The sequence below is a fragment of the Taurulus bubalis genome, assembly GCF_910589615.1.
Source record: "Taurulus bubalis genome assembly, chromosome: 9".
NCBI classification, from domain to species: domain Eukaryota; kingdom Metazoa; phylum Chordata; class Actinopteri; order Perciformes; family Cottidae; genus Taurulus; species Taurulus bubalis.
In genome coordinates this window covers 6,853,081-6,875,261 of record NC_136597.1, presented here as the reverse complement: position 1 = coordinate 6,875,261, position 22,181 = coordinate 6,853,081, and the positions used below count along the sequence as shown (strand labels likewise).

The following is a 22,181-nucleotide window of genomic DNA, read 5'->3' as shown; positions in this document are numbered from 1 at the left end:
GCCACGGAGGTGGTGGAGCAGCCATCTTTGACTATGGAGCAACCCTGAACCTAAACTAAATCATAACTCATTTGAAAGCCTTTTTCTTAGTCATTCAACCTGGAAAACACCACAGACAATTATATTTGCAGCCCAGGTATACCTACTCTGAAATTTCTAGTTTGTATCATGTTTAGTCCTTAACACAAAAAAAGTATTGATTGTAGGTCATTTTAATATGCATGTGACGTTGATAAAGATAGCCTTAGTGCTGCTCATCTGGTTGATAGTGCTACGGGCTGTGAATGCCACTTGACTCTATTGCCCCTCTAAAAAAAAAAAGATGATAAAACAAAGAAAGGCAGTTCCAAGGTACAACCCTCAAACACGCAAATTAGAGCAAACCTCGCGGAAATCTGAAAGTATATGGCGTTCCTACAGTCAGTCAAGATAGTCTTTAAACATATAGGAAGCGTCTTGTCCTTGTACTGATCTATCCACCAAATACAGGAACCGTAGAAACAAACAGGTAAAATCTGATACAAATATATGATATACTGCTTTTCTCCCATCGACCTTCAACAATTGACTCCAACAACTTATTCATCCAAGCCATCTACCTGCCTCTTAGACTTGCGACAAAGCTGTTAAAAGAAGTTTGACCTTTAGTTAGCGCCTCTAGATATGATCAATCTGTCTTCACTACCAGGCCACGTACCTCAGTCCTTCAAAGTAATTGAACCTCTTCTCAAGAAGCCCACTCCTGATCCAGAGGTGTTGGCTCACCATAGACCTAAAACGTGTTCTGTCTGATCAGAGCCTGAAAGTTCGCTTTTACAACTTTAGCGCTGCTCCGGCTAAGAAACGATAGGTTTTCCGGCAAAAAGCTTTGAGCCAGGTTGAACTTTTTTACCCAACCACCCGGCGTTTGTTATCTGGCAAGGTACTCCAGTGACCAGTCAAACATACGCGCTGGCTTACATTATTGGTTGATTACTTTGTAACGTGAATGCAGTTTTTCTACGGTTTACCTCCCGCTCACCCTACCAAGGATAAAGAGCAAATCAATGTTTTAAAGATTTTTTTTAAGTACACAGACAACAAATTAAAACAATGTATTGAACAATAATAATAGGTAATAGTTAATGATATACAATGGCTTTGCATGCTAATAATTGCCTATTAATCTTCCCTGCTCCTGCAAAGGGTTGGCAAGGACACATCTTATGTATGGATCTGGTTAATAAAGTTGGGATCAGCCTCACGATGGCCAACAAGAACACTAAGACCGGTTCTTTAACAGAGGTCAGCATCCCTTCTGATCGTCCGGCGACCTAACAGAACACCTGGCTAACTGCTTGGCAGCCTGGTTTGCTGGCTGGTTATCTGTCCGACTGCCAGGCTGGTGGGTGTACCGAGTAGGCAGCTGGTTGGCTTCCTGACTGTTTGACTGGCTGCTGCTTGACTGAGTGGGCGGCTGGCTACTTGCCTGCCTGCCTGCCTGCCTGCCTGGCTGGTTGTCTGGCTGACTGACTGGCTGGCTGTGTGCCTGGTTGGCAAGCTGGCAGCCCCAGCTGTGTCCCGAGCCAAGCCCCTGCGCCCCACCAGATCTTAATTGGGTTAAGTTTGTCCGCCACAGATAACACTTCCTCTTTCTTCCGAGAGTAAGAAACAAAACAAAAAATGGCCTGGCACTAATGGCGCTCTTTAGCGGGGCTCTTTTCTGTTTCGGTGGAGGGGAAATTAGGAAGAAGGGGGTGGGTTCCCTGCAGTGAGAGATCGTCGAGGGAAACGTGCCATTGTTTGGAGCCGAGCACTCAATGAGAACTGAGAATACGAAGAAAGAAAGAGAACGAAAGAATTTAGATTTGGTTTGCGCTGTAGTGCTTGTCACATTGCCACTGTTTCTTTTTAGCAACCCCTTATGGCTGAGGCAGGCAGGACCCCAAGAGATGGAGACACACACGCACAGGAACGCAGACGTGTCATTGTATGTGAGCGTACCAGTTGTACACACACAATTTCTCACTTTTTTGCACAAAGAAAAAGTTCTTTAATTACTTTGGCTTTACCAAGATTTTTTTCAGACCTGTTCAATGAACGGTAATAAGTGTTTTCGCACATTTGTCTTAAAGTGAAGAAAGTATAGAACATATTATTATCACAAGCCCCAACAAGCTCCATCAGAGTGTTACGGCAGCCAGTGTGTAGTCTAAGAGGTGAAACCCAGGGCCACACAAGTCTAAGGAGCACGGCCTCACATGAATTCAAAACACTTTTTTCAGCTCAGACCTCACTCTCTCTTCTGGATTATGTCGGCTGCATTGAGAAGGACGCAGTTTAGAGAGATTTTGGTGAGGACACAAAGTCCCCCCAATTATGGGGAAAAAGTAGGCTCCATCCTGGTTGATGGCATCCACTTAAAGCAGTAGCTTGACATGTTGGGTAATCTGCTTCTTTCTTCTTGCTAAGAGTGAGATGAGAAGACTAAAACTACTCTTGTGTCAGTTTGGTTAGCATGAAGCTGCTATAGCCAGCCGCTGGTTAGCTTAGCTTAGCATAAATAATGTAAATAGGGGATACAACTAGCCTGGTTCTCTCCAAAAGAAAACCAAATCTGCCTTCCAGCCCATACACAAAAAAATCACAACATTTCCTGTAAAACAGCATCATCCTTCTGGAAAAACAATGTAACTGTAACATATGAATATATCTGAATATGTATGGGGAAACAATCCCAATGAGCCACTAAATGTGCCGTGTACAGCAACCAAATTTCGTACAAGGCGTATAAATAGCACGACTTTGCCGAAATTTACGTGTGTCATTATTACACAAGGTGTACGGAAATAACCAAACAGGAAAACACGTCACAAACGTCACTATCGTAACTTCATGGAACACCGGTCCTGAATACCGATCCACTGGTTTCAATGTGTGTTTGATCCACTTCCCCCATCCAACACAAGCAGTCTTTCTCACAATGTATATGACGTAGCATATTCAGACATCACAGTCAGTACAGACTTCATGGCGTACAAATGGCACGCAAAAAGCAATAAAGGAGTTGTTATTGCATGCAAAATTACTTACAAATTGTTGTGTCATTCATTCGCCAATTGGTGAGAGCGGGCTGTGCACAGGCACAAACAGTCTAAATGTGAAGACTAGTGAAGTTGTTGTGGCAATATGACAAGGAGAGGCGTTGATTTGTAGTTGCAACCCAGCGGGAAGTGTTTTAATGACCACAAGACCAGAGTTCAGAACTTTCAACATAAGCTTTATAGTGTAATTCAGTCCTCCTAGATCACTTTGCATCAATCAAATATGGTATGTTCTGTGCTCTTTTGGTGTGACCTTCAGTTGGGTCTAGATAACCTTTTGCAGAACACACAATTCATGTGTTTAAATGTGTTTACTTGGCCCAAGTTTCATGACACAGAAAGTGTCATTGCCCACTTCATAATCTCTAGAGACTATTTGTTATACAACCAGATGTGTTCAACATAACAAGTTACATATTACGTTTTCCTTGTGATCCCAATTGTAAGGTGTTCAAATTATGTTATATAATGATTTTCTCCAACAAAGGGAAGCTAAATGTATAATTAACACAATTGTAATTAATTACACTTACATTAGTTTCCTTGAAACAATGAGCCAGCATTTCCCCACATTTCCAAAGGTGCCAGTCACCATTTCAGCATAAACACCACAACTACACTCTTTCCTAAATGGCCAACATCCATCATCATCATCATCATCATCATCATCATCACAAACAGTGCCATTATTATGATGATCCCAACACTAACCACAAAGATTAAAATAGTCATCATCCTCAAAGTCAAATCAACAAAATTGTAAGTATCATCATCATCATCATCATTGCTTCCATGTTTTGTTTTCTTTAGAGATTTCAAACAGCTGGCATCTTGTGGCAGTCAGCTTCCACTCTATGGCTCACTCTCTCACACACACACACACACACACACACACGCACACACACGCACACACTAATACCTCTGCAAAGACCTTGCGGGTGGCAAGTGAGACTGTGTGTAGAATAACAGGCTTAACAAATGCTGAAAACAAATATAAAAAGTAATGTTGATCTTTTTCCTCTGTCTCCACACTGAATATTTATTCATAAGTAACCGCAGGGTAAATGTTCTCCCTTGTTATCACCTTCGGCTCAGATAATGAATGCAGCCCACACACACACACACACACACACACACACACACACACACACACACACACACACACACACACACACACACACACACACACACACACACACACACACTTGTCCACATATGTTTAGAATAATGCAAAAGATCAACATACCTTTTACCCATACCACAATTGAACTCTACCTGCATAACAAATAGCAATTAATTTGGAGCACACTCACAACTTTGTAAATTAAGCACCCCCCCTCACACACACACACACACACACACTTTACACACACACTTTACACCTTTGGCATCGTGCACACAGCCCACATTAAGTGGAGGCAAAATAATCCGTCTTTGCAGTATTTAAATCAGTTATGTGTCTAATTATTCCATATAAAAATAGCCGATATCTAGGGCAAAAGCAACGAGATGGAACATTGTTGTCTGCAGAGGGGAGACCTAGTGGAGCTGGCGAGAGTTCAACACAGCAGAAGACAGGGAGGGAGAGTGCGATAGAGGAAGATAGGGAGAGAGAGTGTGTGCTTTAGGCTACATAAATATAACATGAAATCTATTCGCTAGTGGCGGGCAAGCAGGCAGCACAATGGGCCGATGTTGAGGAGCAGCTTTGTGAGTGTGTGGAGAATAGACTGTGCTACCTCCTCACCTCAGGAAAATCCGGATTTGATACCTGAGAGACCAATAGAGTGGTACGAGTGTGTGTGTGTGTGTGTGTGTGTGTGTGTGTGTGTGTGTGTGTGTGCGCACAAAAGACAAAAGGAGAGAATTTACTACACATGCAGTTATTCTGCAGGTTCACACTGATATGGAGACCCTGCCGTCAGCTCTCAGCAGTGCGTGACCCTGACTCTGCATTCAGCCGACGAGGCTTGTAACGGGTCTGCTAAGAATACACATTGATCGTCATTGATCACATTTCACTGACAATGCATGTCTTTGAAAACCCTGACGCCATTTATTTTGCAGATTTTCCCCCTCCCGTGTGTGTCCATGCAAACAGTTCACATTTTTCTCAGGGACAAAATCAATACGTTTGTATAATCGTACCTGCATATTGGGAGGTTATTTTCATTTAACAAATACATGTTGTCATTAAATGAACACCTCTGTCCTTCTTCAGTGTTATTCCTTGTTTCCTCACATTTTAAAAAGCCCATTTCCACATCTTTCCTTATCGCTTCTCACTCTACTGCTGGCCTGTGGAGGGATGCAGACAGTGTGTGCTTCCTCTGTGACGGATGGTGTTGCCAGCTTTTTCTGTTCACCTGTCAGCAGTGAGGGTTTAACATGTTGGAGATTAAAGGTCGAGGTATGCCTGAAGTATCCAATTTCCTTTTAAAGATTTTTTTAGGGGGACATAATTTTTACCATTATTTTGATAGATGTAGAAATTGGAGAACGAAAGGGGTATGACATGCATTAAAGGTCATAAAGTCAAAATAGAAACCATCTGGTTTCGGTAATCTGCTACTGGCAATGTAACCACTCGGCAAGGCACTCTGTACAAGACTTCTTTGACGTGCCACCTGACCGCGTAGAAAGTGATGCCGTTTGGCCGCACTCAAAGGCCTACTGTCACAGACAGATGAAAAGGGATACGAAGAATAAGACAAAGAGAGCTTGACAGAGAAAACCGAATCCTGACTACTTTCTCCCCTGACCAGTTGAACAATCAATGCATAAAGTGGTCATTATTATCGGTTTGGGTAAGTAAAATGTCAAACGCAGACCCCTCAATTCTGATGTCACAAAGGTGTGTGGGCATGTGGTTTAATGTTTAATGATAAGCTCACTGACCCCTCACGGAGCCAGGACCCTGAAGAGTGCCTAAGTGGCCTAAGTGGCCTAAGATTAGTTGTTTTGCTTAAGGGCTATAGAATAATTAAACCATTGCCTAAGTTTGGTTCCATATAAGCCACTATGGCAATTCGGTCTGCCACTGGCAACAATCTTGAAGGATAGCAAGAGCATCAACCATCGCGCAACCAAAACAAGAAGAGGATAGCGCGCTGTTTCCCCCTGTAGCTATCAAAGTTACTATACCCAGTATCAAAAATACGTTTTTTTTTAATATCTCCCTCACATAATGGCTTTAATTGTGTTTGCAAATGTCCAATAACTGGGCACAAAGTGTTGGCCGATAAAAGCTAAAACTATCTAGAAATAAGTACTGAGTCAAAGGAAACTAAGCTTTCTGTTTTTCTATTTTGGGGAACATGTATTTAATTTCTCCAAAGTGTGTTGTGTTTAAGACATGAGGTTAATCAGGCTAAATTATGTAAATTTAAACAAACAAAAAACTAATCGAGTGTGGTATCTCTGAATAGTTTACTATTCGTTCGAGATACGTTTGCAATGAGTAAACGGTTAATTAGCTGTCGCTGGCCATACCCAGTCACAGATGCTGTGGTCGTGATACCGAAATATTTCTACCCATCAGACGAGTTATGTATCAGGATCTAATGTAGCTTAACACATCAAAGGATATAAAACTGCTCTTTGAGGTGCCACCTGACCCCCTGATTTTTGGTCTGTACGTTGGATATTCATAGTCCTCTTAAAATAATAGTCCACTAAAATCTATCTTTTGGGGATATCAAACTCAGCGCTTTTAGAAAATAAGCTGTAAGAAGTTTGCCGTTTTGCCATGCTGCCTGTTTGCTGCAAACAATTTACCAAAATATGACAGAAGAGATTTTCTTTCTTTTTTTACATTCACTTCATGTCAGACATGTAATTGCCAGTAAAAAGCACTCTAATGGTGTATATTATCCTTGTAGTTCCCATGAGCATTTGATAAAAGGGCTTAGGCGTGGTAACTTACTCAAACATGATGATCTATGTATATACACACACATAAGTGGATCAAAAGAAGTTTTTTGTGACGCTGTCTCGGACAGTGGATCACCCGGAGAGTTCTGGCACCTCATTTTCTGTGTCACAATTGTGGTGCTCTTGCATTCCACATCACTGTAAACCAGACTGCTGTCAAGGTATGAAACCTTTAAGCCTAATCCCCATTTTTCGGGGGCTGTAATTCTGCCGGTTTACTCCATTGATGTCCTGTCTGTATCAATTCCCACTGCATGTCAGTTGGCCAACTTATTCAGTGGCTGTTACTTGAAGTTCTCTTGTGTGTATAAAAAAAGCCAAATCCGCATGGAGATGACAGAGGGTGTAATCGCTAGCTATGTGATTCAACAATGCCACTCTTAGAAGCTATTCAGGCCGGGGCCTGTCCTTGACCCTTAAGGAGCTTGTAATGTGGGCTTTTTTCCCCCACTCTTTGTATTTACCGGCAGAAAAGAGGAGGGGGGACCAACCACTGCGTGAGGGCTTTTGCCCCTCCATGCCAGCGGCAGTCACACTGGGGGAGCTATGCACGTGCACGCTCGCACACACACACGTTTCCTGGCATGCACTCATTTCATCGGGAGGGAGAGGTGAAGGTTGGAGGGTGAGGCAGAGGGAGACAGAAGGGGAGGGGGCACGCAGACAAGAGCTCCCCCACCTTACTTCACCCGGCAGGGGGGGTCAATCTTAAAGGCTGCTCTGTCTCTCCATGGGAGGACGGGGTGGGGTGGTGGGGTGGGAGGCTCAATCTGCGGAGGCCAGTGTTCCTGCTGGTCAGCACAGGGAGCTCCACGTTACCCAGTTATCCATGACAACCAGGGAGAGAGACAGAGAGAGGGAGAGGGGGGGGGACAACATGGAAAAGCTCAGCTGTGGTCAGAGAGCGCTCAGTTGGAGCAGAGAGTGAAGAACAAAGCACCCAGTGATTTTCATTTTTCCCCTCTTTGTCTGCCTTATATTGTCCACAGACGTGTCCCTCTTTTCTTTACTAGAAATAAAGGAGCTTTGACGGAGACACACACACACACAGACACACACACACACACACACACACACACACATGCATGTACACACACATGTACACACTGGTGTGCCTAATTGAATTATGTTTATACAGTAAGTCAAACGGTTTATTTTCACTGTGACAGAGGGTGTGAGAAAAGAAAAAAAGGGTTTCTTCTTGGAGGGGAATATCCAAATCACCACAGAAAGGAGTAATGGACGACACTATTTATTTATTTGAAAGAAATGGCTGGGCAGATTTTAAACACTGGGCGGTACATATCTGCAACGCAAAGGTCTATGTTGTTGTATGCCTACGGCCGGATAGGAGCAGACATTTCATGTGGTCTCGATCTAAAGTGCGGAAAATGTTAATTTTGCATGGGTAGGTTCTGCTCAGCCTAAATGAAAAGGCTTAAACTAATCCTGTCAGAAACCATCCCACAGAAATTAATCCGCCACAAATGAGTGAAGTGATAAACGCTCAAGGAACAGGGAACATTTTCAAGATGAATAATGTCTGACATTCAATCCTTTGAATGTTTTTTGATGTGGGAAATTGGCCACTGCAGGGTGGATGCATGCATTGGGATCCCAATGCACACAATGCCGCTCTCTCTAACATAAAACTTTAAAAAGGGGAAGAAGTGCACATCCAAAACTGTTTTCCGGTGCTGTGCAGAGAGATGGATACCAACAATAAAAAGTAAAGAATGTCCGTAACATTGAAGGACTTATATTCAACTCATTGACTAGTTTTGACCGAATCTTTGTTTTTTATTTTGTGCACAAGAAGAATGATGGCTGCTTACAGGTGACACACTAATTTGCAAAAAGAGGAGTTAAATTGAGAGGTACTCCATGTTAATTCCTGCTTACCAAACACATTTCATCACACCCATGACTTAAGTTGTTTTATTTTATCCACTTGTAACAAGTGGTACATTCATCCACTGGCATTTGTATTGTTTTGGGAACTCTGGCTTTGAGTAAGTGAGTATAAAAGACATAGTTTGTCGCATGTGGCCTACTATAAAGCCACACAAGAGAGGGGCCATGCAACCCAACCAAACACTGGCGTTGCTACTGGAGCTTGAGCGTTGACATGTTGTGACCTCTGGTTGAGTGTGTGGGCAGATCCTTCCACAGCCAAGCAGTGTGAAGAGTTTAAAAAGTAGATACGGCCTGCCTCAGCACCTGATGACGTCATCATTCGACCCTGACCCTCGTTTTGTTTCGTGGTCCTAACTTCGTGGGCCTCTTCCACGTGCCACTTTGATCCAAGTCCATATTTTCCCTCTGCCTCCCTTCCTATTCTCAGAGTCCCTGTTGTAGTTGCGCCACTCGGCCACGGCTGGGCGCTGTTGCCTAACTCTCCACCCTGCTTCCCCCTCTCTCTTTCTCTCTCTCTTGCTCTCTCTCTCTGTCAGCCCAGCCTGCCTCTCTCATGCCTCTCTGCCTCAGCCAACCCGGGCTGTGCCGAGCTGCTCCCTGCGGGATCAGAGCGCTCCCCCGCCGGGACCCTTCTCTCACATCCCCCTGCTGGGACGCGGCTACATTTCCAGCCAAGCACTGCCTGCCTTGGCTTTATTATGTGTGTCTGCGCCGCAGCCCCGCCAGCAGAGGCAGGCAGAGGAGGAGGAGGGAGACTGGTAGCCAGAGTCAGGACAAAGAAAAAGCAGGGAGACAGAGGCTAGCGAAGGGTTAGACTGGGAAAAATATTAGGCTGCTATTAAAAACCGCCGGTAGGGCATTGCGAAATATTAACACAAAAAAAAGAAAAGAAAGCGTGGGTTGTAAAAGCAGTAGGCTATTCCCCTCGGGGTGGAGATGCTGGGGAAGAGCGCAATGTCCATGCCACCAGACCACCAGCACCACTGCCGAGTGTAGAATAGCGGGACGGAGCACGGGAGGCTGGTCGGTTCGGTCGGTGACGCTTTCCTGGAGGACAAAAAACCCCCAAAACAAAACAGACTGAAATAGTTTCGATAAACTAAAAAAAAAAAAAAAAAAGCCCAGACGAAGCTGCGAGGAGCGAAAGCGGGGGAGAGAAGCCACGTTTCATTTCGGAGCGATTTCCCCAGAACATTCTCCGTCGCCAGCTCTCTTCACCTGGGCCGCCGCCGCCGCCGCCGCCGCCTCTCACTCGGACGGTGCCGCCGCTGTCACTTTCCGCCTCAGCACCGCGCGTGGCTGGCAGCTCGCGGACCCGGTGGAAGAAGTCGTAACGCGGCACGAGCAGCCCGGGCTGCCCTGGAGAAAGCGAAACGTGTGCGGGGAGGAGAAAGAGGAGGAGGAAGGTGGTTAGGATTGAATTGAAGAAACAAATACAAAAAAGCGAGGTTGACGGCGTCCGGGCACGTTGTCGCGAAGACAATTCCAAACGGGAAGTTGGTCCTGTTCACGCTACAGGTTGCGCGAGCCCTAGCGACCGTTGAGGGAAGAAAACGCACTAGAAGAGCCGAGCGTTGCCTCCGCGGCTAGCCGCTCCGCTCACTGTGTGTGTGTGTACGTGCGTGCGCGCGTATGTGTGTGCGTGTGGTTTGTTGTCGTTGGACTAACGGCCGCTTCCCAATCAGAGACTGAGGCTGCCGCATTGCAACAGGCGAAGAAGAAGCAGCAGCGGCGAAGTGGAGGAGGAAAGATACCCCGACTGTATCCGCCTGCATGGTTAGCTGAAAACACGGAACGGAGCAATAACAATTTAGAGAATAAAAATATTATTACAAAAAAAGAAGAAGAAGCTGTTCGAGACCAGAGATGTCGAGACGAAAGCAGGCCAAACCGCGCTCCGTTAAAGGTGAGTAACCTAAGTGTTTATTTTGAAGGCTACTCCACGACCAACATTTTAAGATCAACTCCGGGTGCTTGTTAGCTAATTTCCTCACTTATCCCGGGGTTGCAAGCAGTCTGTGGAGTTTTCACAACAGAGCTTAACCCTTCTTTTTCCCTTATTTTTTTTTTTTACGATCAGTTACGTTCACTCACTTTTACTGTCGGCTCACTAATTGTTTGAAATTGGTGACGAAATTGTTTAAAGAGTTGAAAAAAAAATGTTCGGCGTACGGTTTGATTTCACTGCCTATATTTGTTTAGTTTCTATAATGGTCACATCTTTTGAAGCTTTCAATTAGCTGCCCCCACCGACCCAACTGGAGAAGACGTTGTAAACTTTGTGACAGCGCGGGGTTGCGCTTTCGGATCAATATGTTGTAATTCCCTTGGTTAATGGGTCCAATGTACTCTGGATTGTTGCCGATCGCACTTGCTCTTAACAGACCATCGCTGCTTTGTTGGAGTACATTTGGTTGGTTGACCCCCCAAATCATGTCACCCCACACACATGATGTGCCTTCCTAGTTTCTCTTCATAACCAAAATATTGACACAAATGGGATTTAAGACACAAAATTATCTCTCCTAATTCTAAAATCCCCCACACTTTTCCAAAATCCAAGATTAAATACACTAATGCTCATTAGTGTATTTAATCTTAGATTTTAGAATATTGCTGTGAATATTTTCCATTTTCCCAGGTTCTCAGGCCTCCCTTCCTACTTTTGAAAATGTTGGGCACATATGAACAACTCTAACTGTGGAATTTACAGATTGCTTTTCCTGAAGTCCAAGAAAAGTCTGAATTTATAGAATAAAAATCCCTCTGTTAAAAAACTGGAGGTCCTATTTGTTTATTTATTTTCACCAAGGAAGCCTCAATTTCCCTCCATTACCTTAAAATAGTATTCATAGCAGTGCATGGGTGAGTGGGCATCTTAGATGGGGGCATGTGGTGGCCTTGGCCTCCATGTTTCCTTTATGGGACCCAGATGGGCAACGGGGACGGGCTGACCATGTGGTTGCCACCCCCTCCCCCCGTTTCCTCCACCATATTTGGCTTTTCCCTATTCGCGACTATCAGGGAAGAGAGGAGAATTCTGACAGTGGTTCAAACTGCGTGTTTAGTTTGATTAGCAGCATGGTTTTCCACTGGATGATTTCAGTCTCTCCTGCGGGGTTTTGAAGTTAAGCCTGTTTCATCTGAGGTCGGGTGGGATTCATTTAGTCAATAGCAGGAGAGGCTACTTGCATGATGCCACACACAACGCGCTGGAAGCGTGTGTTGTTGTGGTGGCTTTGGGATAGGTTTGAGTTTGTTCTGTCTAATACTGTATGTGTAGGAAAACCGACGCCGTTGATAAACAGTTGTTTCTCAGGTCACAAAACAGGGTTGGGACGAAGACTGATTCCACAGCCTCCCCAGAAGTCGACTGTAAAGCTGGTTTCTGTTGATGCGTATTCAGCCCCTCTTTATATCTGTAATAGAAATTAAATAACGAATGCTGTTTGTAGTTAAAATATTTGATGCTTTAAATCGATGGCGTATCCTATAAAGTGGACATTTTGGGGCAGTGCTAAAAGAAAGTATCCAGAATTATAACATTGGCATGCTTATTTATTTGTAAAGTATTTTTTCGTGAAGGGACGAGATGCGTAAACTGCTGAATCTCTTCTCTGTGGTCTTGGGTTAAACCTGACTCGTGATCATTGGAACATAATCTGGGAAACAGGAAAGGCATCGCTGCAGTGGTCGGAGGCCATGGCTTTCTGACACCAAACAAGGGCACGTCATTGATTCACCTTTTACCCGTACCAACGCCTGACGATACAATTCTTATCAGAGAGTAAACTTGAAAACAATCAAAAACAAACACGAACAATGATAATTTATAATCATATGAAACGGGGAAAAACAAGCAATTCCTCCCAATTCTTCAACCAATGAATGTTTTATTAATTACTAAATGGTCAGATTCTTTTTTTTCTGTAAATTCGACTCCCCAACGATCAATCGAGTCACTGTTTTCAGCATTTGTTTAGAGTGGTATGAATATCTAGTGGATTTTGTATGCGTACGATGTGGTTGGACGTGGTTGTCATGGCCCCCTGCTGTAGCGTTGTTGATGCTCGGTGCAGTTTGTCAGTGAACAAATCAGCTGCTGTGGACCAGTGAATCTGTCCACTGCTGCTCTGTCATTGCTCTGTCACTTTGTGAGTGTGTGTGTGTGTGTGTGTGTGTGTGTGTGTGCGCGTGTGTGCGCGTGCCTGCTTATGCTTGCAACATTCACATTCTTGTATTCGTGTGTGTGCGCGCGTCACTAAGGCAGCCTGGTCTCAGCAGCCTGGATAACGAGAGCTTAGCTTTAGTCGGGCAGCCAAGCGAAACAGAGCGAAGCAAAGCTGAGGCGGACGACCACCACTCTCTGTGTGCGCGTGCAGTAAAAGGTAACACAGCCCTTGTAGTGGAGCTTGCATACGCACCATGTGTTTTGTGTGTGTGTACACATGCGTGTTGCTATCTCCCCTACACACCTTGCCCCCACTGACAGCTTGGCAAGACCTGACATTGGGGGAAGATGGAGAGAGGGACGGGGGAGAGAGAGATAGATAGAGATGGAGGAGAAAAGGTTGGAGGCTAAAGGGGGAGAGAGGAGAGGTGTTTTGGGGCAGCACAGTGGCACACAGCGGGTGAGTGGGCAGGGGGGAGGGAGCAATGAAGGCCGGGAAGAGGTGAGCATCACCGGGGGGATTATCTGTGTTTTCATGTTCTTCTGTCTTTCACCTGCTCACCCAACTCTGACTGGCTGGCTGGCTTACGGACTTCCTGGCCGGCCGGGCATGCCAAAACAATAACAAAATAAGCACAATGTCCCACCTCTGCCATATCCTGCTGTAGATTTGCACTGATTCTAAGTCGGGAAAGGATTTTTTTCTTCTATAATCCATCGTTGATGGGTTAAATGATGTAAAAACAAATATTGTCACTTTATGTAGTTACAGTTTTCCTGAAATAGAAAGATCGTAGAAAGGGTGATAGACTTGCCTATGACCCATACAATCTTCATTTTGTTTGTCACAGATGCCATTTACTGCCTTGAACTGATTTAAATATCAAATGACTTCCAATTAATTTATACTGTACCAATAACAACCACGTGTTGAATCGCTGGGAAGTGATTCAAGTGATATTAAATAATTGTAATTGTAATTTTTTTTCTTTCAACGTTGGTACCTTCTTTCTAGTCCCTGGCTAGTCTGGGCTTTTTCAGTTAAGACTGTCATGCTAGTTAATACAAGAAAGTTCTAAAAAATGTATTCTCTCTGTTAATGTTCGCAAAGGGTTTAATGTTTTACAACAATGATAGTTATTTTATCAATAATTTGGCAATCCATACAGGGTTAGTAGTATACTTCTGAAAAAAACATTAAAATAATAATACAAATTATTATTTTTATTTATATATATATATATATATATATATATATATATATATATATATATATATATATATATATATATATATATATATATATTCAATGCATTATTCACCAAAAATTAAAATAATGATCAAGATGTGTCCATTGAAAACCCAGCAGTATTAGTTGTATTACTGCTCCTCTGATTTACTTGACCAGTCTAGCCTTTACAGTGATTAGGCCTTGTTAACAGTGGGGGACTTGACTAATTGCAGTCTGTTAATTGAACACGGACTAATGGCGCAATGATGGGCCATGAAACTAGCTGAGGGGGTGAGAGAAAAGGGAGGGGTGAGCACGGGGAAAGAAATGAGAGAGCACGGCTTCTTCTTATCAAAATATTATTTCAATGGATTAATCCGTTTTTAATGTGTGTCTTTAGCGAGGCGTTGCAGCAGAAATCTCCTCCTCTGTCTCCTCAAGCTGCCTCACTATCCTATCTTTCTCTCTCTCCCTCTCCCTCTCTCTCTCCCAGCTCTTAGCCCCTTGAGTCTCTCATGCATTATGTAGCGATGATTATTACTTAATTACACATTAATAAATCCGCTTCATTTGCAGGACATTAAACGGGAGTTGAGCGCATATGACAGAGAGATGGAGGAGAGGAGGGAAGATTTGAAAAGGGAGGGGAGGGGGCACTTACTTTCTAGCATTTATTTGGTTTATTTGGTTTGTTTAGAGTGTTGTTGAGAGTCAGTGGAGCCAAATGAGCCCTTTGACCAGCAGGGAAAGAGAGGAGGAGGAGGAGGAGGTTTGGTTCGCTGTCGGTGTGTGTTGAGCCGAGCTCTTCCGGGCTAATGGCATCATTTCCACTCAATCTCCTCCTTTCTCCATCAATCTCTCTCTCTCTCTCTCCATCAATCTCTCTCTCTCTCTCCATCTCTCTCTCCATCCCTTCCTTCCTAATTTCTTTGGTTCCACCAGATTGTGTTTGCTTTTTCCTGTAAACCGATTTTCAGTGGCATTATTAAGAACTTTTTGCCTGCATTCCGCGGACTGACATGTGATAGTGCAGCTGCTGTTTGCACTGGAATTTGCAGTCAGCAGTGGCACTCATCATTGAAAACAGTCAAGAACCAAATGTTTGACCAGATAGTTATTTTCCTAAATGATATTGTGTATAACCTGAATTGTATTTGTTTCGGGATACATTTAATAGAAAGTTTGGTTTATTTATTTCATGAACAATGTTGTCAAGGACAAAGAGTTTAAAGAATTTGAAATGGGACTTGGTTGTCGTTGTGTCACGAATCGGGCCGCACGGCCATGACAAAAGAAGGGGTCATAGTTGTTGCTGTGGAATTAATAGTCTCTACACCGGGGCTGCAACTATATTTCTTTCAGTATCAATATAGTATAGAAAATTCTCAATTTAATTTTCTAAAATGTAACATGAGGAAAAGCAGCAATATATGCCCCAACCAATACTGAAATGATTAACTATTGATCAAAATAGTTGATTGACTAATCAAATCGTGGAATAATCATTTCAGCTGTAGTCTACCATCTTACGTACTTTTTAAACACTGGTTAGGGCCGCATGATAATTCATGTAAGTATGTGATTTAAATGTAACAAGAGACTCTGGGATATAATTATTCATTGCCTGGAGTTAAAGTTATTGTCAATTAACTGCTCAAGACTTTAAAATTAACAACCGCCAACCTACCAAATGTGGGTAAAAATTAATTGTGGTGGGAAATGTCATCAAGTCAGAATCCGATTTGGTGGTTTCTGAACATAATCATACTCCTAAAACGGCAAAATAAAAACTGACCTCTGTGCAAACAGAAGGTCACGCGTGAAGTGATTAACCTTGTATCATCCCAATATCTGACAGCAGCATCAGTGGGAGAATCTGGATGGTGTTTTTAGCACAGTACAGTTAATCTCTCATTTCTCTTTGCCTTTCTCATTCTTGCGTTTTTTCTTCTTTTTCGTTTTCTTTCTCTCTCTGGCTCTCTCTCCCCATCTGGCTTTACCGTTAGCGTAATTTAATGTCACCCTTTGGCAGAGCACTTTCATAGGGCGACTGGCTCTTATAAAACTCAGAGACCCTCCACATGTGGTTTGGATTACTTTAAGACAACGATATGTCATTTTGCACGTACATCTTCGCGTATATGTTATGGAAGGCACTGCTAATGTCCTTTTTATTAACACCAAATATTCAACCGCTTATCTCGTTTTTGTTTTTTGGAGCTACAAATGGAATAGTGCAATCCAAGTGCGTAAAGCCATATTAAGTCACTCCTGTATAAAAGCTTGTATTGGCTTTGCATTACAGCCTGCTGAACCATTAAATGGCTTTCTGAGAGCTTTGTTTGAAATTCAATTGACTTCCCAGCAGGGGCTGGATTTGAGTTTTTGGTATTTTTTTTTTAATGGGACAAAACAAGCTAAAGTAATTGGTGATCGGTGGAGCCCAGCAGTACCATGCATTGAATGTAATTGGACTCATGTTGATATGCACTCAATTAGAATCAAACTAACACACAATAGAATGCTCGAAGTACGGCAGAAGTCAATAGAGTGGATCATTTTCATGGAAGATCCTTTTGACACGTCACAGTAGGACGAGTACAGGTCTATATAACATTAACAGTGTCTCCTGGAATTTGACACGTTGTCTCACTGTCCCACCGTCATTAAGCCACCATTAAAGTTATTAGTCAAACCTCTCAAAAAAGGCCGATTGAGTTCAGTCAATGTTATACTTTGGCTCGAAGTCTCAGACAAGAGCCTCAGGTAAAGACGTACACTTGTGTCATTGTGGATACGTGCTGGAGATGGTTAATGGTTTTGACTTGATAAGTACCATTCCTTCGTCAGCGCTGAGCAGTGAAAATGAGGTTTTGTCTAAAATAATGGATGTAAGAAGGTCACATCACCTGATAGGGTTGGTTAGGTTTTTATTGTGTATGTGTGTGTTTGTGAACTCATCTGTGTGTGCAGAAGGGGTGAAGTCCCTCAGTGAGGTGTGTGGATGCCAGCGACAACTCCTTATCAGCGGCTAGCCTGGTGTTGTTGTGCATAGACATGTGTGTATGTGTATGTGTGTGTGAGTGTGAGAGAGAGAGAGAGCGAGTGTGTGTGTGTGAGAACAGGGCGTCATGGGCCAGGACTGTGCCATTGTAGCGGCTTAGCTAGCCTCGTTTATCAGCTGCAAACTCACTGGACCTTAACACACACACACACACACACACACACCGCTCTGGAGACACACACACACACATACACACACACACACACACACACACACACGCACACAGGCACACAGGCACACAGGCATGTACACGCACAGCATAGCTGAGCTCCGTGCATGCCCATAGCCTCAGCTTTTAAGAAGAGGAAGATGATGCTGGTGTGACTACACACACACACACACACACACACACACACACACACACACACACACACACACACACACACACACACACACACACACACACACACACACACACACACACACACGTCAATCCTGACCCTTATCCCGTAAGCCCGTATCCCCCCATTACTAGATAGTCTCAGAGGACGTGGGCCCTTCTAAGTTTCCTAAAAGGCTGAGTGTATGTATGTATGTGTGTGTGTAAGCATCTCTTACGGTCTTTTAAAAGAGATTATGCGCGTCTCTTTGTTCCACACTGACTATTTGGCCATATCTTGCCACGTATGTTTTCACATACAGGGAATTTGTCATGGTGCGTAAAATTAAACAATAAACACAGTGCAAGTTACAAGTTAATAGGAGCATGTTACAGTTACATTTTAGAATATAACATTAAAATAAAGGTAAATTACAAATCCATTGCCGCTTTAAAAATGCAGTGTTACTTTAGGTAAAGAGTTTTTGGTAACTCTTTGGAAATACAGGGATTTCACGGATAGGATTATGATGTGGATATTTCCAGTAGGCATCCATATCTCTTATAAATTATGTGGAACTGGCATGGGAACAGGAATCATAGCTTATTATTTTGGACTTAATCACAGACAATGCTTGCCTTATTCAGCCGCATCTCTCCTTCCCTCTTTTGCAGCCTCATGCCTTTTGCCCCTCCACTTCTTCGTCCCGTCTACTTTGCCTTCTACCTCCCTCCCTCGCTGCCTCCCTCCTCCTTCCTTTTCCTGCCTATTCTGTACATTAAACATTAGTGGTGGGGGCAATTAGCAGTGCCCCTCTGCACACCTGGCTGATGCATAATATATTTATTGGGCTTCCCTCCCTCTCTCTGACACACATACATGCACACACACAGTGCTGTTGATGAAAGGGTGACTTTTGGAGAGAGAGAGAGAGAGAGAGAGAGAGAGAGAGAGAGAGAGAGAGAGAGAGAGAGAGAGAGAGAGAGAGAGAGAGAGAGAGAGAGAGAGAGAGAGATTATAGAGCTGTATGCCCCATGGTTTGACCCTGCAAATTCTCCTCAGTTTGAGCTTCAGGCTAGGTCAAAAGTCACGGGTCTAGTCAGGTTTTCAGACAAAATACTTGTTCTTCCTGATTCTATGTAAATCCTCCTCCCCCCCTTAAACAAGATGTTTGTTCCTGTCTGTCCCATCTTGACGGCACCGTGGTTGCACGTCAAGTGAAAATAGGCATTGTATGTTTCTGCACGGGGGATACCTTGATTTTCGACATGTCTGAACCACATATACAGGGTTTCAGTCAGAATATTGCAAGCCCCCTAAGCATTGGGGAATTGTGTATTTTTAAGATATTTTGTGTGCTTAACGTTAGCAGGTGACAGTGTGTGTGGTCTATAGTGAGAGAGAGAGTGTTTGACAGTGAGTATGAAGCAGTTACGCCATAGCTGTGAACGGAGCAGTGCAGTGTTTGTACAGTCTAGGCCGTCGGTCAAGAAAGCATACTTTTATATTTGGTTTCACACGAACACCTGTCTCCTGGGTGAAAGTCTTTTTTTTTTTTACTTTTACATTTTAATATGCACAGACTTTTAGCACACGCTGCTTTGTCTGAATCAACAACCTTTTTTTTTTATTCATCCATTCAATCATTTTATGTCTGCCTGCTTACACACACACACACACCGTGGACCCAGACGAATGGGCATTGTCCTCAGAGTGTGGAGTCTTGAACAGAACAAGCTGCTTGTGTTGTGTTCCTTTTTTATTGGACACTGCCGAGTCTTTGTAGTGCGCCCCACTATAGACCTACCAATGCTTCTTTTTAGTGCCTGAGTCTTCAGTTGGTTTTTCTAACTCCTTTCCATTCACCTCCCAGTCAAAAGCCATGGGCACCCTGCTGTGAGACACACAATGGAGAGAGAGAGACTTGCTGAAGTTAGGAGAGCAAATGTGCTCCTCCGTGACCGCGCAAGCAGGTTTGGGAAAGCCGGAGTGACTTTACTTGTACTGTGCTAAAAACAACAGCAGAGGAGGATGAGGTTGTGTCTTCTCTTGCATGTCTGGTCCCTAATAAAAGCTTTATGCCTGTATCAAGACGGAGTGAAAAAGAGAGACAGTGTTGGAGAGAACGCGGTAGAGCAGACAGAGAATAAGAGATCACATGGTGGTGTGTGTGTGTGTGTGTGTGTGTGTGTGTGTGTGTGTGTGTGTGTGTGTGTGTGTGTGTGTGTGTGTGTGTGTGTGTGTGTGTGTTGGTCAGTGCAAGCCAATTTTAAAAATGCAGAAGAACTGTCTGCTTTAGAATAAGAGTTGATAAGCAGTCTAGGGACCAGCACACCTAGCTTCCTGTCCTGTCCTCTCCTCTAAGATAATAGCTCTCAGTAGTAGATTATTTGTTAATTTCCATTTCTAATTTATTGACAAAAGCCTCTTAGTTTTTGGGACATGCCCTTTTAAATGCATGTCACTTTTTGCCTCATCTTAAAAGTGACTTTGGCACTTGGAAATATCTCTATTATTGTAGACTGCCCTGTTCTCAGTAGAGTTTCTAGATATTGATAATTGGGCACTTGACTACACCATTCTCTATAACAAAGTCACTCCTATGTTTCAAGTTAAATTTTTTCATCCGTGGCACTAAAATCAGTGTCTTGGCAATATTAGCAAAAATGGGGACTTTTGCGACGATGATTTATGAATTGTTAAGCTGGAACCTACAATTTCTACCGTGTGACCTTATATGAAGTTGACCCAAAGCCGACTGTTAATCTCAATTTGAATACAGGCTAATACTATAAATATTAAACAAAGAAATAAAGAAAAACTATGAAAAATAAATGTATTTTGAAGACCGAAAACATTTTGTGTTTAGTGTAAGATGCTTCATCATTATACATCCACTCAAACAAACAAACAGCCAGACACGCTCCGAGCGCTCACGCGCTGTGTGTATATTTTTCTTGTTACTCCCAGAAGGAGCGTGACGAGCAAGTTAATCTATCCGCCAGCGATGCGGCATGACACAAAGCTGTTTATTTCCCTTTTCCTCTCCGTGTCGCCGTCTCTCGCTCTTTCTCTCTCCTCCTGTAAAGCCTAATCAAGTTTGTATCAAGCTAAATAATGCCGTAGCGTGAAATTGGTGTCTTCAGTCAAAAAGCACTCCCCAGCCTGTACTACAAGAGAAGGCAATTATGTCCCCCCCCCCATCCAGCCCTCTGCTCTTGTTTCTCATGTTCTCTATGATTGTGCACATGTGTGAATATGCCCTACAACTGCTCTACCCCAGAATTTGTCTGAGTTGTTTTTTTGGACAACATTTGATTCTGTGCTCAGTCTTCTAATGGTGGTTTGACTTGTATGTGTCCCAGTCTGTAATGGTGAGTGGAGGCTGCTGGGGGAACTTCTAGTTCAGTTATTTCTGGAGCCTTCCTCTGAGTTGAGGTGCTCCAGAGGAATGCTTTCCCTCTCCTCCTCCTGCCCTCTCTTTCTCTTCTCCTGTATCTCTCTCCTCGCTGCCCTCCTTCACCTCTCCGCTTTCACCTCACCGGCGCTTTTCATCTCTCGCTGGTCCTCTCCTCTCCTCCTCCTCCGTTTTTTTTTCCTTTGCCACTCTCGTTATGTCTTTCCATTTGTTCTCCTTTTACTCCTCGTTCTCTTTCCTCTCCTCTCCACGTCTCTTCTGCTATCGATTCCTCTTCCCGCCACACGCTCTCTGACAGACAGAAAAACAAATGTCAGATCAGAGAGGCTCTTTAATCTCAAGCTGTGTTGTTTGGCCCTGAACATCAACTCTGCGCGTTTGTGTGTGTACAAATCTGAGTTCTTCTCTCCGACTGCGGTGAATCTTTTTGTGCGTTAATTAGCAGCTCTTAGTTTCAAAAGCTTGCGTGTGTTTCCTGTTTTTGTGTACAGATTTCTTCATGCATATGTGTATGTGCCCATGACTCAAAAAGGAATAGTTCACTGTAGTTAAAGAAAGAAGAAATAAAACAAGAAAGGCCTTTAATTTTTTTTGACACCTGTTTCAGTGATTGCGTGTCTTTCAGTCTCACATCAATAATCTTTTTTTAACACAGGCTTTTGGGATGCATGTTTACAGGAAAGCAAGAGGGCGTGCGTGTTTATGTTGTCATTTATATTGTTTGGGGTAAGGTTTGGGGATGTTAGGGCAACTCAGCTGGACAGCACGGCATGGTTCAAAACCGCTATGACCTCAAATACAGCAAGAGACTAAAGAGGAGGTGTGAAGGAGCAGCATGGGCGCAGAGAGGAGGGTGGTTGGGATAGAAGTACAGAGGGAAGAATGACAGGAAGAAAAAGTAGTCATGGCTCAAGGTAAAAAACAAAAGAGAACACAATCAGAGGGAAACATTTTGGATCAAACGAGAGGGGGGTATGAGTGAGGAGAGGGAGAGGAGAAAAGAGAGACAGCAGAATGGGAAAGATAGAGAGGGCGATGAAGCTT

General features: G+C 43.5%; 1 protein-coding gene across 1 annotated transcript in view; it reads left to right on the top strand.

Annotated features, from left to right (window-relative positions):
- Positions 1–9,514: 9,514 nt before the first annotated feature.
- znf423 (zinc finger protein 423) overlaps positions 9,515–22,181 on the top strand; it is a 130,798-nt gene continuing 118,131 nt past the window's right edge. The window contains exon 1 of the mRNA XM_079224106.1: positions 9,515–10,839. Within this exon, the coding sequence (XP_079080232.1) occupies positions 10,800–10,839 (40 nt within the window). The 5' untranslated portion in view covers positions 9,515–10,799. The remainder of the gene's footprint in view (positions 10,840–22,181) is intronic.